General features: G+C 37.9%; 1 protein-coding gene and 1 pseudogene across 1 annotated transcript; one reads left to right on the top strand and one right to left on the bottom strand.

Annotated features, from left to right (window-relative positions):
• The first annotated feature begins 8,912 nt into the window (after positions 1–8,912).
• On the top strand, positions 8,913–9,800 carry LOC139037043 (olfactory receptor 4C11-like). Its single transcript, XM_070472884.1, has one exon. It carries the CDS (start codon positions 8,913–8,915, stop codon positions 9,798–9,800), a length of 888 nt encoding a protein of 295 aa, XP_070328985.1.
• Positions 9,801–15,060: 5,260 nt separating this feature from the next.
• Positions 15,061–16,000, bottom strand: LOC139031503 (olfactory receptor 4C6-like; annotated as a pseudogene).
• Between the last annotated feature and the right edge of the window lie 337 nt (positions 16,001–16,337).

Raw genomic sequence — 16,337 nt, 5'->3', positions numbered from 1 at the left:
GACTGACTGTACTGACTGACTTCCCTATAGATCTGAAAACTGGACTGTAAACTGTGGCAGATGAACTCATATGATGCCACTTTGAGATGTTTTGCATGATATGTCTCTTTGGGAATCTCAGCACTCATGGACCTTCAGATTCTGACAATCAGAGTGTGTAAGATCTGATTATATTCTCTTCTGTTAACAACTTTTTATGGTTAAAGATAGTAACTTGTCCTCTTGCTGTGATCATTTCTAAGGATATTTGCAAGCCTGTTTTCTGTCTCTCAGTTATTCTTCCTCTGGATATATTCATAGCTTATCCCCTCAATACTTCTGAGCTATAATTAAAATGTATCTTCGCAATACTGACTTTTCAGACTACTTCATAAAATTGCAATGCCCATCCAGTAACCTTCTCTATCTCCTATTTCTCCATCTCTGCTTAATTTTTCTCCTTAGCACTTATCATTCTATAACCTGTCATACAGTTTATTCATTTTATTTTCTGGTTATGATGGTAAGAATTTGTGTCTTAAGAATAATATTACATCTTCAGTGCCTAGAATAGCACCTGGCATAGTCTAAATGGTCAAGTACCTGTTGAGCTAATAAATAAATAAGTGTAGAAACATATATAACCACCAGAGGCTAGAGAGGAGAATGGAATGGGTTGTCTGTCTTACGTAAGAAGGAACCATATTATAATACTAAATAATAAAGAGCGGAAGGAAAAATAAAGAATATAGTTATGAAGAGAAGACATACAGAAAACCATAGTCTGGTCCTTTGACTAGAAGATCAAAATTAATATTCCCCTTTCATGTGGTGGCATTTATATGAGTGTATATATTTGTCATAAGTTATTTACTGTATGTTTAAAATAGTGCAGCCTATTGTATGTAAATCATATTTTAAGAAGTTCTTTTAAATATAAAAGTATGTAAAAACATTTTTCTTTCCATTTTTATCTTCTTCCTTCCTATATCCTAGTGACTGATTTCAAAATGTTATAGGAATTATAGAAATTTAAATTAGTAGTTTTCACTGTCATTAGTTATATTTCACTGGTATCATCAGGATTTATATAATAATTAATATATCTAAGAGTAACAGTTTCTAGAATATGAAACTAGGAGAATGAAATGGATGAAACTGGATCCCATTATACAGAGTGAAGTAAGCCAGAAAGATAAATACCAATACAGTATATTAACACATATATATGGAATTTAAAAAGATGGTAATGATAACCCTATATGCAAAACAGAAAAAGAGACACAGATGTATAGAACAGACTCTTGGACTCTGTGGGAGAAGGTGAGGGTGGGATGATCTGAGAGAATAGCATTGAAACAAGTATACTATCAAGGGTGAAACAGATCGCCAGCCCAGGTTGGATGCATGAGACAAGTGCTCATGCATTATCCTTAGATAATTTCTAAGGATCTTTGCAAGCCTGTTCTCTGTCTCTCAGTTATTCCCAGAGGGATGGGATGGAGAGGGAGGCGGGATGGGGGATCAGGCTGGGGAACACATGTAAATCCATGGCTGATTCATGTCAATGTATGGCAAAAACCACTACAATACTGTAAAGTAATTAGCCTTCAACTAATAAAAATAAATGAAAAAAAAAAAAAGAATAGGATGAGAGGAGGGCTCTCTGGGCAGAATCTCCCATTTAACACTCTTGTCTGGGATTAATTGGCCTCATGGTTTGCTGTGATTCTGGATTATCTGAATTAAATAGCTCACTTAGCAAATCCTTCAGGGTTGGGTGGGAAGCATGAAGACATTTTTCCTTCAAAGCCTCGGCAAAGAACTTTTCATGAAATCCTTATAAATATCTGTTGGAGGAAGGGGGAATGTTTAATTCACATGCTCTGCAAGGGAATGATTTGTGGTAATGGTCTGGCTATTTAGAGATAGCTTTATCACAGACTAGTGAGAATATTTCCTATTTATTTTATAAATTTATAAGAGCAGAGTAAGAATCTTTCTGCCAGTATTACAGACCGTTTTGAAGTGTCTAACTCAGGCCTTATAGGAAGGGTTGGTGTCTATGGAGTATCTTCTCTCCTCATAGGTCTTGCGACAGAAAGCAGAGTGGATCTATTTGGAGTACAATGTACATGTTGCAAATAGAGCATGATTCATCGTCATAGTAAATCAGAATTGAAGGAGCAAGAGCTCATAGCTCTTTTTTTTTTTTCCACAAAGAAAAAAGGTAAGTTTTCAAGCCCAACTGAACAGTTTCCTTTTTCTTGCCTCCCATTCAAGACTGGGTTTTAGGTCAGTTGCCTCTGTCCAGTTCTGTCTCCTGAGAAACCTCAAGTTCCAGAAATGCATTTCTCTCAGAGATGAGAGGATTCTAATATTTGGGGGATCCTCTTCTTTCACTGGTCTCTGCTTTATGAAACATTGGTTCAGGCCCAATTCTTATCCAAAAAGGGGACACATTGAAGGGAGCAGAGGCACAGTATTCTATACATACACCTTTCTTATTTACAAAGCATCGGGGTAGGAAAAGGAAAAGAGCATGGATTAATGATATTCAGTGAGTATGCACTGATGCTGGTGATGTTGTGATGCTTATTGCCCTAATTATTATGCTAACATTTTCTGTCCAGGACACACCATCACCCCTACTTACAGCCCCAAATTACATTCTCTTTCTCGGATTGGAGTAAGCGATAATATGAGGACTGGAGAAGAGAAAGATCAACTCTCTAGTGAAACCCTGGGATAAACTACTCTTTATCCCTAACATGGGTCTTCGTTCACCCTTGTCTTGTGAGGTTTGTCCTGTCTCATCCCCTGATTCTTCTTCTTTTTCTGGCTCTTCCCCACAATCAGTGTTTCCCCTTTGCTCTGATTCCTGCCACCATTGTCTAATCACTCTATCCCTTACTCCTCACTATTATTTTTCAGATATACACCTAAACTGATGATCTCTTTGGCCTGTCCTGAAATTTGCACCCATTCACTAGTCAGAACATGCACTGAACATGTCAGAGGTTTACTTCTTTACCTGCTTGTGATTTTCTGGTTTTATGCTGGCTCCTCCTCGATGGCTGGAAACTGATATTTTATGTAACAGTGTGGAACAGAGTCAGCAAGAATTGGCATGGAGCACAAATGCTTCAGTCCCAGTCCTGGTTCCCCTCTGACTATTCTCTGCTAAATCCTGCCTCCCAGCTTAACTTGAAGGAAACAAAATAGAATAATATGAACTTGTCTCAGTAAGACAGTCTCTAGGTCCATTCACATCTCTGCAAATGGCACAATTTTGATCCTTTTATAGCTAAGTAATATTCCATTGTGTATATGTGCCTCATCTTTATCCATTTTTCTGTTGATGGAGGCTGCTTCCATGTGCTGACTATGGTAAAAAGTGCTGCAATACACATTGGGGTGCATGTATCTTTTGGAATTATGGGTTTCTCATATAGTAGAAAATAATACAACTTTGTAAAACAAAGCTGTTCCAGTAAAAATTTAACACACACACACACACAGACACACACTCACACACATGAACTTGCCTTATTAGATGGTAAAATCAAATGAAAACAAAAAATATTAAAGCAAATCTGAAAGGATTGCATAGTTCAGTAAATACACCCCCCCCCCCACACACACACATGCAAACATGCCCTTTAAAATGGATAGCCATTAGCAAGCACATGATTTGACAGTGCCAGGCTTGGCTGCTGCATGCAGAAGCACTGGCACTGAGTTAGAGGACTCTGAGAGCCACGGTGAGTATTTCAGTCATTGTTCTTGAAAACTATAGTAATCATTTTATTGCATTTATGATGTGTCATATCTTTAAAATGTTCACTTTTCCTTTTCTTTCTTTTTTTCTTTGGACTTTATTTTTCTGGGCTCCAAAATCATTGCAGATGGTGCTTGCAGCCATGAAATTAAATGATGCTTACTCTTTGGAAGGAAATTTATGGCCAAAATAGACGGCATATTAAAAAGCAGACACATTACTTTGCCAACAAAGGCCTGTCTAGTCAAGGCTATGGTTTTTCCAGTGGTCATGTATGGATGTGACAGTTGGACTGTGAAGAAAGCTGAGTGCCAAAAAATTGATGGTTTTGAACTGTGGTGTTGGAGAAGACTCTTGAGAGTCCCTTGGACTACAAGGAGATCCAACCAGTCCATCCTAAAGGAGATCAGTCTTGGGTGTTCATTGGAAGGACTGATGCTGAGGCTGAAACTCCAATACTTTGGCCACCTCATGTGAAGAGTTGACTTATTGGAAAAGACCCTGATGCTGGGAGGGATTGGGCGCAGGAGGAGAAGGGGACAACAGAGGATGAGATGGCTGGATGGCATCACCGACTCGATGGGCATGAGTTTGAGTAGACTCCGGGAGTTGGTGATGGGCAGGGAGGCCTGGCGTGCTGCGATTCATGGGGTCGCAAAGAGTCGGACACGACTGAGCGACTGAACTGAACTGAATGGCATGCAGAATCTTAGTTCCCTGACCAGGGATTGAACCTGTGCTCTTGCACTGGGAGCACGGAATCTTAACCACTAGATGACCATTTGTACTGATGTTTATGAAATATCAGCCTGACTTTATGGTATGTAGGAGCTAATAATTCTTACAATCAAAACACACAGAGACATCTCACTCAAAGTGTTGCTTTTCATCCACTAATTTTTTGTGCGAGACATTTTATTTAGAATTGAATGAAAATGAATTACTTTGTGAAAAGATTTAACTGTGTGCTATGTTTTAGAAATATAAAAATGATCATGTTTTAGGGCAGTGAACATATTCTTTATAATGCTATAATAATAGACATATACCATTGCATATTTATTCAAATCCATAGAATGTACACCAAGAGTGAGCCCTGTGGTGAACCACGGACTTTAGGTGATTGCAATGTGTCAGTATAGCTTCATCAGTATAACAAATACACCACTCTGGTGGGATAGTTGATAATGGGGTGGAGGTTATATACGTGTTAGGGCAGGGACTGTATTGGAAATCTCTGAACCTTTCTTTTGTTGTGAACCTAAAACCACTATAAAAAATAAAGCCTTAAAAATGATAATAATGACAGCACTTGATCCTATTAAATATAGGAAAGATATATCTAATTTTACTGGTTTGCATGAGACTAATAAAAAATGAGCATTTAAGACCCTTCTCTAAGAAGTAAAACTCGCTCTGTCATGTCTAACTCTTTGCAACCCCATGGACTATACAGTCCATGGAATTCTCCAAGCCAGAATACTGGAGTGGGTAGGTATTTTCTTCTCCAGGGAAGGAAGTAAGAAATCCAAATCACCAACAAATCATATCCGGGGTCACTGAAGGTCCAGACTTTATTTCGTTGGGACCACAGTAGATTAACTTGTATGCTTCCCACTTAGTTTCTTAGTGTAGGGGATAGAAAGACATATCTCTCCTGGAAGCTGCATATCTTCAAGAAGGTAGACATTTTATTGGAGATAAACTTAAAGTCCAATTCAATTTTTTTATGACAATTTTGTTAAACAACTTAGTTATAGTTCTTAGGTAATGAATAAATCATAATAAAATCTGTTCACATCTTTTAAGGCCTCTACATTTTATATATCCCTACAAAAAATATTTAAACAATGCACTCTTGTTTTCATGGCCTCTGGCTAGGTAGAAAACCTAGTTTTTGAAGCTTTTCTACTAGGCCTTTTTTGCTGTTCAGTTGCTATGCTATGTCTGACTCTTTGCCACTCCATGGACTGCAGCATATCAGGCTTGTCTTCCCTCCATGATCTCCTGGAGTTTGTTCAAATTCATGTCCATTAAGTCGGTGATGCTGTCTAACCATCTTGTCCTCTGTCACCCCCTTCTCCTCTTGCCTTCAATATTTCCCAGCATCAGAATAATCCAACTAAACTCAAAGTTTCAGTTTGATTTTCTTTTTATTTGCTTGATAAAGCAACCCACTCCAGTACTCTTGCCTGGAAAATCCCATGGATGGAGGAGTCTAGTAGGCTACAGTCCATGGGGTCATGAAGAGCTGGACATGACTGAGTGACTTCACTTTCACTTTTCACTTTCATGCATTGGAAAAGGAAATGGCAACCCACTCCAGTGTTCTTGCCTGGAGAATCCCAGGGACGGCGGAGCCTGGTGGGCTGCTGTCTATGGGGTCACACAGAGTCGGACACGACTGAAATGACTTAGTAGCAGCAGTATCATGCCCATTAAAATATTGCTTTCCTCTCTCCTTCCAAAGCCCTCACTCCTCTGAGTTTTATCTCTGGATTCTAGAATTTTTCACATCCAAGGGCCTATATTTCTTCTACTTTCCTCTTATATTGGGCCCATATTACTGAAGGTGTTATGTACTTTTATTTATTTATATTTAAATACATGTTAAAACTTCTGAAAGCATCATTCCTAACTTCTGGTCACCATGAGAAAACTGGTGTGATACACAGTGCCGATATGATTTCAGCTACTTAGAAAAGAAACAATGTTTAAAACAGTTGTGCAGTTGTTTTATAGGTAAATAAAAATTTGGAATTGGTATTTTTGGAAAATGAAAAATCCCTCTTGGAAAGCTAACACTCATAATCATAATGGAAGTAACCACTGCAACTGAAGGTACTGCATACCTGCATCTTCTCTATGTTTTGCACATACTGAATTATCCAACTTTCATAGCAACCCTTAAAGGTAGAATGCTTTATCATATATTTTCACAGCTGGAGAAAATGAAATGCATAGAATCAAGGAATTTGTTGAATATATACCCTCATAGGCAGCAAATGGAGTGTGAATCTAGGCTGTGTGGCCTCAGATTCTATGCTAACTCACCTCTCAGACCTGATTTAAAACCTGACTTTCTTCAATTAAAATTCATCTCTTTACAATATTGTAGTAGTTTTTGCCATACATTGATATGAATCAGACATGGATTTATAGCCTCTAACTAATATAAATAAATGAAAGAAAAAACAAAGAAAAAGAAAAAAAAAAGAAAGTTCATCTCTTTAACACAATTCTGAATTTTTCACTGACCAATGTACTCTTTAGGAATTTGTACTTTTCTCTCTGCAGATGGTTTCTACTCTTATAGCACTGATTGTGTGATGACTTTCATAATTAGTGATCTTATCTCCAAGTACCTTAAAACTCATATTAAACTTTTAGGAACAGGGAGAATGTTTTCCACATTCCTTACAATAACTCCAGATAATTTCAATTATGTATTTAAAATGAAAGATAATTATGGAATTATGGAAGGTGAGTGGATACTGTATTACTATTTTAAATTTTTTTCAAAATATAGACTATATTAAAATGGGAAAATTGACAGCTTGTATTTTATAAAAAGGAACAAAGTCATAGAAGAAGAAAAGAAGCAAAGTCATAAAAGTGCAAGTAGTAGAGACTGACTTACAGAGTTCTTACTTACTATGAGCCACATCATTCTTCATTTTATCTGCATAGCAACCATGATTATCTCTAAAGTGATTATCCCAAGATCTTGCAACTAGTAAATAGTGAATCTGGAATTTGAACCCAGACAAACTGACTCCAGCAACTGTATTCTTTACCAAGAAATATCATTTTGCTAGATTAATATTAATTGTAAATAAAATACCAAGATTACAAAATATGACAACAAAAGATAAAAGATACTAAGGACAATATGTTTTCATAAAGATGTGGTAAAAAGTAAAATGTGGCTTGTAATATAACTTAATATTCATATAATAAAAATACAGTTTTGCTAACCAAATGAGATAATACAATAAGCTTTCTTTGTTTTGCTTGTATGTGCATTAATTTTTCTGCAATATTCTAAAACTTTATATATCATTATATCATTAAGTCAATAATTAAACTATGGAAATTATAGTAATATGTGAAAATTGTTATGATGATTCTAAGTGAAAGTCAGAAACTACAAAGATGATTTCAGTCAAACTATATATGATATTAATACATATCTGAAATAGAAAAATTGTATTACTGTATATTGGAACTGCAGGCTTTTTTCCAAACAATATTTTTAGGAAAGTATTCTGGAAAATTTACAGTGAAGAGAGACATGTGTAAGTAAGATCATATATTAGATTATACACATATTGGAAATTTTACAAGTCAAATCCATAGGCAGAAAGGCTCAGTACTTTAGTGGGGTAAGTTCAGGAGTATAGTCAAGAGGGTAAATAGTAGTTTCCCAAATTATATAAACCTTAGTGTATTATCCACACATTTGTTATATTATGACCACCAGTGAAGCTATCTTGAACACAAGAGGCATAGGTAAAAATTGTCAAAGCATATTTCAACCAAGATCCCAATGGAGTCAGGTATAAATACACAAAAATGAGCCAAACTAAGAATGGTTTCTTCAGCAGGGACTCTCATAATATTAGTACTTAATATTGAAATAGTGCTATTTAGATTTTAGAGAACATAGAAAAGATATATAATGCCTGGAATATACATGTGTATATTGCTGTCTATGTGGGTACAAAATTGTCTTTAAATTTTTAGGAAAACTCAGAATAAGATATGGCAAGTATTTGCACTCCATTTCTTGTCTGAAGGCTAAATTTTGAAGTGTTAAAGTCATTTCCCAAGGAAAGTACTAGTTCTGGAGTTCTCAATCTTGGTTGGAATAAAAAAAAATTAAAGACCATTCATTCTGATATTCTCAAGAAGCAAAAATCTTTGATCCAAGGCAGCTAACTTCTGAATCAATAGATAGATCTGGGAGAGATTAGGACATGTGCAAATTTCCAGAGATTCATATTGGATTAAAGGTATTTGGAACAAACAGAAAATGAAACACAAACTAGGACTTCAGAATTCAGTCCACTTATCTTCCCGAGATGTCTATTCTTTTCTTCTTTCTGCAGATTAAACCTTTGTCAACTACATCTTATCTACAGTCTTTGCCATGTCAGTGAATAAGAGTGTGACTGAATTCATTCTCTTTGGCTTGACACAGGATGTGGGAAAGCAGAAAGAGACATTTGGAGTCTTCTTGATTCTATACTTTGCAACACTGTTGGGGAACTTTCTTATTGTAATGACTATTAAGACAAGCAGGATACCGGGGAGTCCCAAGTATTTCTTCCTATTCTATCTGTCCTTTGCTGATGCCTGCTTCTCTACAACCACTGCCTCCAGGTTAATTGTGGATGCCTTTTCTCAGGATAAAACAATTTCCTACAATGAGTGCATGATCCAGGTCTTTGGAGCCCATTTCTTTGGGTGCATGGGTATCTTTGTGCTCATCTTCATGGCCTTTTGTCACTGCATAGCCGTCTGTAAACCCTTGCGATATACAACCATCATGAGCTGGCACCTCTGTGGTGTACCAGTGATTCTAGCCTGGGTGGTGCCTTGTATTCACTCTTCAGCACAGATTTTCCTGGCTTTGAGGTTGCCCTTCTGTGGCCCCAGTGTGATTGACCACTATTTCTGTGACTTGCAGCCCTTGTTGAAACTTGCCTGCATGGACATGTCTGTGATAAATTTGCTTGTTGTTTCTAATAGTGGGGCCATACGCATGGTGTGTTTCATAATGCTGTTTATCTCCTATGTTATCATCTTGTACTCACTGAGAAACCACAGTGCAGAAGGAAGGCGAAAAGCCCTTTCTACATGCACCTCCCACTTCATTGTGGTTGTCATATTTTTTGGCCTATGTATATTCATATACACATGCCCACCAACCACATTTCCAATAGACAAGATGGTGGCTGTATTTTATACTATTGGGACACCCTTGCTTAACCCACCAATCTATACACTATGGAATGAAGAAGTGAAAATGCCATGAAAATGTTATGGTGTAGCAAAGCTTGACTTCAGTTGATAAGTGTATATACAGGAATACTTGTGTATATTTCCTTAATGATTTAGTTCTGCTTTATGGACAGAAGAAATAGCATATTTTTTGTCCAGAAGCAAAAGTAAAGAAATACATGTAGTTAGCCTCCAACTGCATGGATATAAAGACAGAGATACACAGCATCCTTATTCTGAGAGGCTTGGATTAGAAAATAAAACCCATAACAATTTTGAACAACCTCTGATGACTCTTACTATAATTCTATCAACATCAGACAATATTCACATAATAATTTAGTTCCCTGTACAAATATTTCTTCAAAGACAAATGGACTGACAGAATATGTGTGTGTGTGTGTGTGTGTGTGTGTGTGTGTGCACATTGATTCTTTTTCTAGATTTTGTTCTAGTTCTTAGAATGTGGTCATAAGAGCTTATCCATAAGGGACTGGAACTTTACAGAATCACGGTTTCTGTCTTGACAACCTAATGATTAGAGAAGATTCTCTGATAAAATGTTACTCTGGAAATCAGTGCTGAATCCACCTCACTGGTGTATCTACACTGATGACCCTCAAACTCCTACAAAAGCTTGAACTATCAGTGAAAACCTAGACTATCACTGAAAAACCTCTTAAAATATCATGAATAGTTAAGAAGATGAAGAGTCTTATTATTTGGCTTAATAGGAAATAACAGCCAGTCAGTCAGTTGCCCTCCAGAGTCTTTCACATTGCTCTTCATGAAGGAGAGGGAAGAGGAAACAAGAGTTTGGCAGCAGGAATGTGCAGAAGGGAGGGTGAAGGGCAGGAGAGAGGACAGAAAACGGTGCTTTATAAAGAGAGGACAAGTGAAAAGAAGTGGTCGTTTTATCTACGTAAGGAGAGAAGAAGCTTCATCTTCCTTATACTTTGAGAAGCACTTTTGGGAATATGAACATTTGCAGGAAATAATGAAGTTTCAGGCTATTCCCATATCATTAAGTTTTCACTGTTCTATTTATTTGTGTACAGGAAAGAAGCATTTTGTTCTTTTGCTTCCCCAAAACATCTGAAAACTCAAGTTTCAGGATTCTGGGAAGAACCTGAAATTGAAAGCTTAGCACTTCTCAAAATTGGATCTTACTTTTTATATGAGGTTATTCAAAAAATGTGTATTTGAAGATAGCTTAATATATAAATAATGTTCACTCACCACTCCCACTACCACAACCAATATATAATCTCATGATAAAGTACTGTCATGCTATTTTAGAACCTGAGCTTACAATTCCAATTCAAATTGGCACCAAGAGTATTATTTTGTGATATTTAAGTATCATTTAATACTCAAGTACTTAAGTATTGCTTTAAGGGAAGCATTTCTATCAAATGAAGACAAAATGTTATTATGCTCTAATATAAAAAGTAGTAACAGGAAAAGAAAAATATTTAAGACCAAAAATGACATCTGTCAGAGCCTTTAATATCATATTCACAAGTTGTAAACTTGTTATATGCTCCCTCCAAATAAACACTCCCCATTTTTCTAATTTTATGTCTAAAGTTCTGTTTTTAAAGCATGTCCATTTGCTCCTATGCTGTGCTGTGCTTAGTTGTTCAGTCATGTCTGATTCTTAGGGACTCCATGGACTACAGGCTCCTCTGTCCATGGGTATTTTTTAAGCAAGAATACTGGAGTGGGTTGCCATGCCCTCCTCCAGGGGACCTCCCAACCTAAGGACTGAAGCCAGGTCTCCTGCACTGTAGGCTGATTCCTTACCAGCTGAGCCACCAGGGGAGCCCAAGAAAATACTGAAGTGGGAAGCCTATTCCTTCTCCAGGGGATCTTCCCAACCGAGGAACTGAACTGGGGTTTCCTGTGTTGCAGGCAGATTCCTTACCAGCTGAGCTCCTAGGGACGCCCCTGGTCCTATAAGGATTACATTAAGTGTTACTGGGTCTTAAGTTGTTGTTGTCCAATTGCCCAGTCATGTCTGACTCTCTGTTAACCCCATGTCAGGCTTCCTTTTTCTTTACTATCTCCCAGAAGTCACTCTAACCCATGCCCATTGAGTTGATGATGCCATTCAACCATCTCATCCTCTGTCACCCCCTTCTCTTCCTGCCCTCAATTTTCCCCAGCATCAGGGTATTTTTCAATGAGTCAGCTCTTGCATCAGGTGGTCAAAGTATTGGAGCTTCAGCTTAAGCATCAGTCCTTCCAATGAATATTCAGGACTGATTTCCTTTAGGGTTGACTGGTTTGATCTCTTTGCTGTCCCAGGAATGCTCAAGAGTTTTCTCCAGCACCACAGTTCAAAAGCATCAAGTTTTCGGCACTCAATCTTTATGGTCCAACTCTCACATCCATACATGACTACAAGATAAACCACAGATTTGATTACACATACCTTTGTTGTCAAATGACATCTCTGATTTTTAATATGCTCTCTAGATTTATCATAACTTTCCTTCCAAGGTACAAGCATCTTTTAATTTCATGACTACAGTCAGCATCTGCAGTGATTTTGGAGCCCAAGAAAATAGTCTGTCACTGCTTCCATTTTCTCTCCATCTATTTTCCATGGGATGTGATGGGACCAGATGCCATGATCTTATTGAGTGTTAAGAGAGATTTTTCACTCTCCTCTTTCACTTTCAACAAGAGGCTCTAGTTCCTCTTTATTTCTCCCATTAGGGTGGTGTCATCTTAAGTAAGCAAGACATAATCCAAATATAACTTTCATTCTTTTTTCTTGTTGTTTACTCAAATTTAATATACTGGGGAAATTATTTACCCATGCTTGAATAAAACCTCAGAGGTGTCAGCATTGAATATATGAATCTGAGTCCCTCATACATTTTTGATCTTGCTTCTGGCCTCTCTCTGCCTGGATCACTATGTTCCACTTGCTCTGTTATTTTACATTTCCTCAAAAACACCATGATATTTCTTGAATTAGAATTTTCTCTCTCTAGAATCTTCAGCTCACTAATCCTCACATGACTGTTTTCTTCTGATCATTTTTGTAACTACTCAGCTCATTCGTATTAAAATGTTAATATAGCTCATAATATTTTTAAGGTAATATCAACAGAATTCTAATCAGTTTAAAACACACATGCTAATAGAATCCTTTTCTGGCTGCCCAATATGAAGTACCTTCTATGAAGTAATTACAGCCTTCCATTTCCATTAACTGTATTATCATGTTCACTTTCTGCCTTTTTGTTTCAGTTACTTTTAATTTTAATGTTTGTTTCTTTTTATGCCTCAACCATCTGAATTGGGCTACTTGAAAAATATAGGATCTTGTGCTTTATATTCATCCAACAGATAATTATTGAAAATTGAATCAGTGGAAGGACTGAAACCCCTAAAAACTCCTTCTGCACTTCCTTAGTATCTCAGCGGTAAAGAATTCACCTACCAATGCAGGAGACACGGGTTCCTGATTTAAGAAGGTCACACGTGCTACAGAGCAACCAAGCCCGGGTACCACAACGACTGAGCCTGTGAACCGAACCTACTGAAGCCCACAAGCTCTAGGCCCCATGCTCCGCAACAAAAGAAGTCACCACAATGGGAAGCCCACGCACAGGAACTAGAAAGTAGCCCCTGCTTGCCTCTGCTATAGAAAAACCCATGCAGCAAAGAAAACCCAGCACAGTCAAAAATAAATAAAAAAGTAAAAAAAAAAAAATCCCTTCTTGGAGACTTGTCCAGTTTAGACCGGCATGGAAAGTAATAAAAGTCAGAGGATAATGATACAAAAGAAACTTGCTTTTGGTCATTGTTACTAAGAAAATGAAAACATTGACATAGAGAGTAACGGTGAGAATATAAGAACCATTGAATAGAGTCGCAGAGGAAGGCTCTCTAAAGTAATGACACTTCATCTAGTACCGGAAGTTGGAGAGAAGCAGTCAGCTAAGCGAGATGAAGGTTTGTTTTGGCGGAGAGAGAAGCAAACTGTCTCGTGAACCTAATGAGCGAGGTGAAGTCGCTCAGCGGCGTCGGACTCTGTCGGCCCAGCGGGCGGAGGCCCAGCGGGCTCCCCTGTCCGTGGGGCTCTCCAGGCAAGGGTACTGCAGCGCGGTGCCATCCTCTTCTCCAGAGGGTCTTCCTGACTCAGGGAGTGAACCCAGGTCTCTCGCATTGTACCAGATGGACCGTCTGAGCCGCCAGGGAAGTCTCGAGGACAAATGACAAATCTCAGGATGTCTGATGTACGCTGAGGGGTCGGGTGAGGCACTCAAGATGTGATTGGAGATTTAGAGGAAGTAGAAAGATTAACCAGAAAATTCTAGTACAAGGCAAGGAGATTCTAAATAATCGATAAACAACAAATGAAATGGTTCTAAGATTTTATTTTTTTATTTTTTTTATTTTTTATTTTTCCCATTTATTTTTATTAGTTGGAGGCTAATTACTTTACAGCATTGCAGTGGTTTTTGTCATACATTGAATTAGCCATGGATTTACATGTATTCCCCATCCCGGTCCCCCCTCCCACCTCCCTCTCCAAACTGAACTAGCGAACCTAAATAAGAGATCACCTTCATTAAGATTTTAAAACTGCGTACACTGCACTTTCAAAAGTCAGGGGGTCACTAAGAATGAGTCCTAGAAAAACATCTAAATTTGATACTAAACTTTGGTTATAAAAAGTTTACTTTTTCACAAAAAAAGAAACCATCAGAAAACATTCCTATCTGGAAGTAGTTCTGCTGAGAGATGGCTGTATTTTCTCATTACTGAAGTTTGTTCAGATAATGATGTACTGATAATGATAGTTTGTTTTCCAGCTTTGTGATAGAACTATCAAAATCCATTTGGAATTATGTTAATGAAAATGAATTAAAAATAAAACTAAAAAAATAGGAATAATAGCAAGAAATTTGACAATTTTGTTGTAATTAACTTTTCCATCAATTCTCCTTTCTATTATTTCTTTTAAAATAATTGCATTTATTTGCATTTTGATTTAAGCTATTGAGATATTTTCTGAGACATCATGTGATTATAATTAAAAAATAAATAGGAAAAGTGAAAAAATAGGAAGGCAATGGGAAGGTAAAGAATAATAGAAAGCAATAAGAGTACCATAATCTTTAAATTGCAAAAACTATAAATCAGAAATCAGATTTATATTTTTAAGAAATCTATCTGGTTGTTAGTGGAGAATGGATAGTTTTATTACCCCCACATTTCTGAAAGAACAGAGTTCTCTTTAACAGAAACACATGACATTCTGAGCATGACAGTCACTTGCCAACCAAACTCCCCTGTTTCATCCACAGTTTTCTTATGGCATTTTTCACTTCTGTATTCCTCAGGGTGTAGATCAAGGGATTTAACATGGGTGTGATGATGGAATCAGACACAGCCATCACCTTGTCTCTGGGATAGGTGGCCACAGGCCTGACGTACAAAAACATACAAGGCACAAAAGACATGATGACCACAGTGAGGTTGGAGCCACAGGTGGAGAGGGCTTTACGCTGCCCTTCAGAGCTGCAGGACTTCAGGGAGTAGAGGACGACCACATAGGAAGTGATGAGGATGAGGGAGATGGCCACACACATCACCCCACTGTTGAGGATGACTAACAGACCCAGGGTGTGGGTGTCCATGCAGGCCAGTTTCAATAGGGGGAACAAATCACATATAAAGTGGTCTATTGTATTGGGACCACAGAAGGGTATTTGATACATAAAGAGAAGCTGTACTATGGCATGGAAAAATCCCCCACCCAGGCCCCTCCCAGCAACAGGCAGCACATCCAAGGCCTCATGATGGTCACATAGTGAAGAGGCTTACAGATAGCCAACGGTCACGGTGAGGAGGATGATGCCCAGTCCACCGAAGAAGTGCTCAGCAAAGAGCTGGGCATGCAGCCTTCCAGGGAGATGGTAGTGCTCTCAGAGAAGGAGTCCACAACCAACTTGGGGGCAATGATGGAAGAGAAAGAGACACCCATAAGGGACAGGAGGTAAGGAAAAAATACATGGGTGATCTCAGATGCTGACTCATTACCATGGTTACCACAATGGGGAGGTTTCCCAAAACGGTGGACACATACATGATTAGAAACACGGCAGAGAGTATTCTCTGCTGCTCTGGATACCACGTAATGCCCAAAAGAATGAATTCCGTCACGTTGTTTTGATTGTCCCATGTGTCAGGTGCTGATAGGAGCTCCAGCTAAGAGTTAGAAGACCTGAAAAAGCAGCACATGATTTATGACTAGTGATTATTTGATTTCAAGTATTTCCAGGATCTCACCGAACTTATGGGCTTTTTTGTTTGTCTGTTTTGGTTTTTTGTGTCTTTTTTTTCATTATCCAGTGTTTAACTGTTAATAACCTGCTAAATAAAGAGCTTAAAAGAGAGCTGCTTCTTTAGTGCTAGGTTCTCCCCAGGCCTTTTCCTTCTCTTTTTAAATGGTTTTTCCATGTGAAATGCATTTGTCCCTTTTACTGTTATTGTTGATTATCAGCACCTACCCACTCCAGGCACTAGAATAACACCATAACTGACT

Source organism: Odocoileus virginianus, chromosome 2 (genome assembly GCF_023699985.2).
Source record: "Odocoileus virginianus isolate 20LAN1187 ecotype Illinois chromosome 2, Ovbor_1.2, whole genome shotgun sequence".
Classification (NCBI taxonomy): Eukaryota; Metazoa; Chordata; class Mammalia; order Artiodactyla; family Cervidae; genus Odocoileus; species Odocoileus virginianus.
The sequence above is the reverse complement of the archived record's forward strand: the minus strand, read 5'-3'. Positions and strand labels throughout refer to the sequence as shown.

Excerpts from the sequence above, each read along its gene's own strand:
- LOC139037043 (XM_070472884.1), top strand. The coding sequence starts at position 8,913 with ATGTCAGTGAATAAGAGTGTGACTGAATTCATTCTCTTTGGCTTGACA.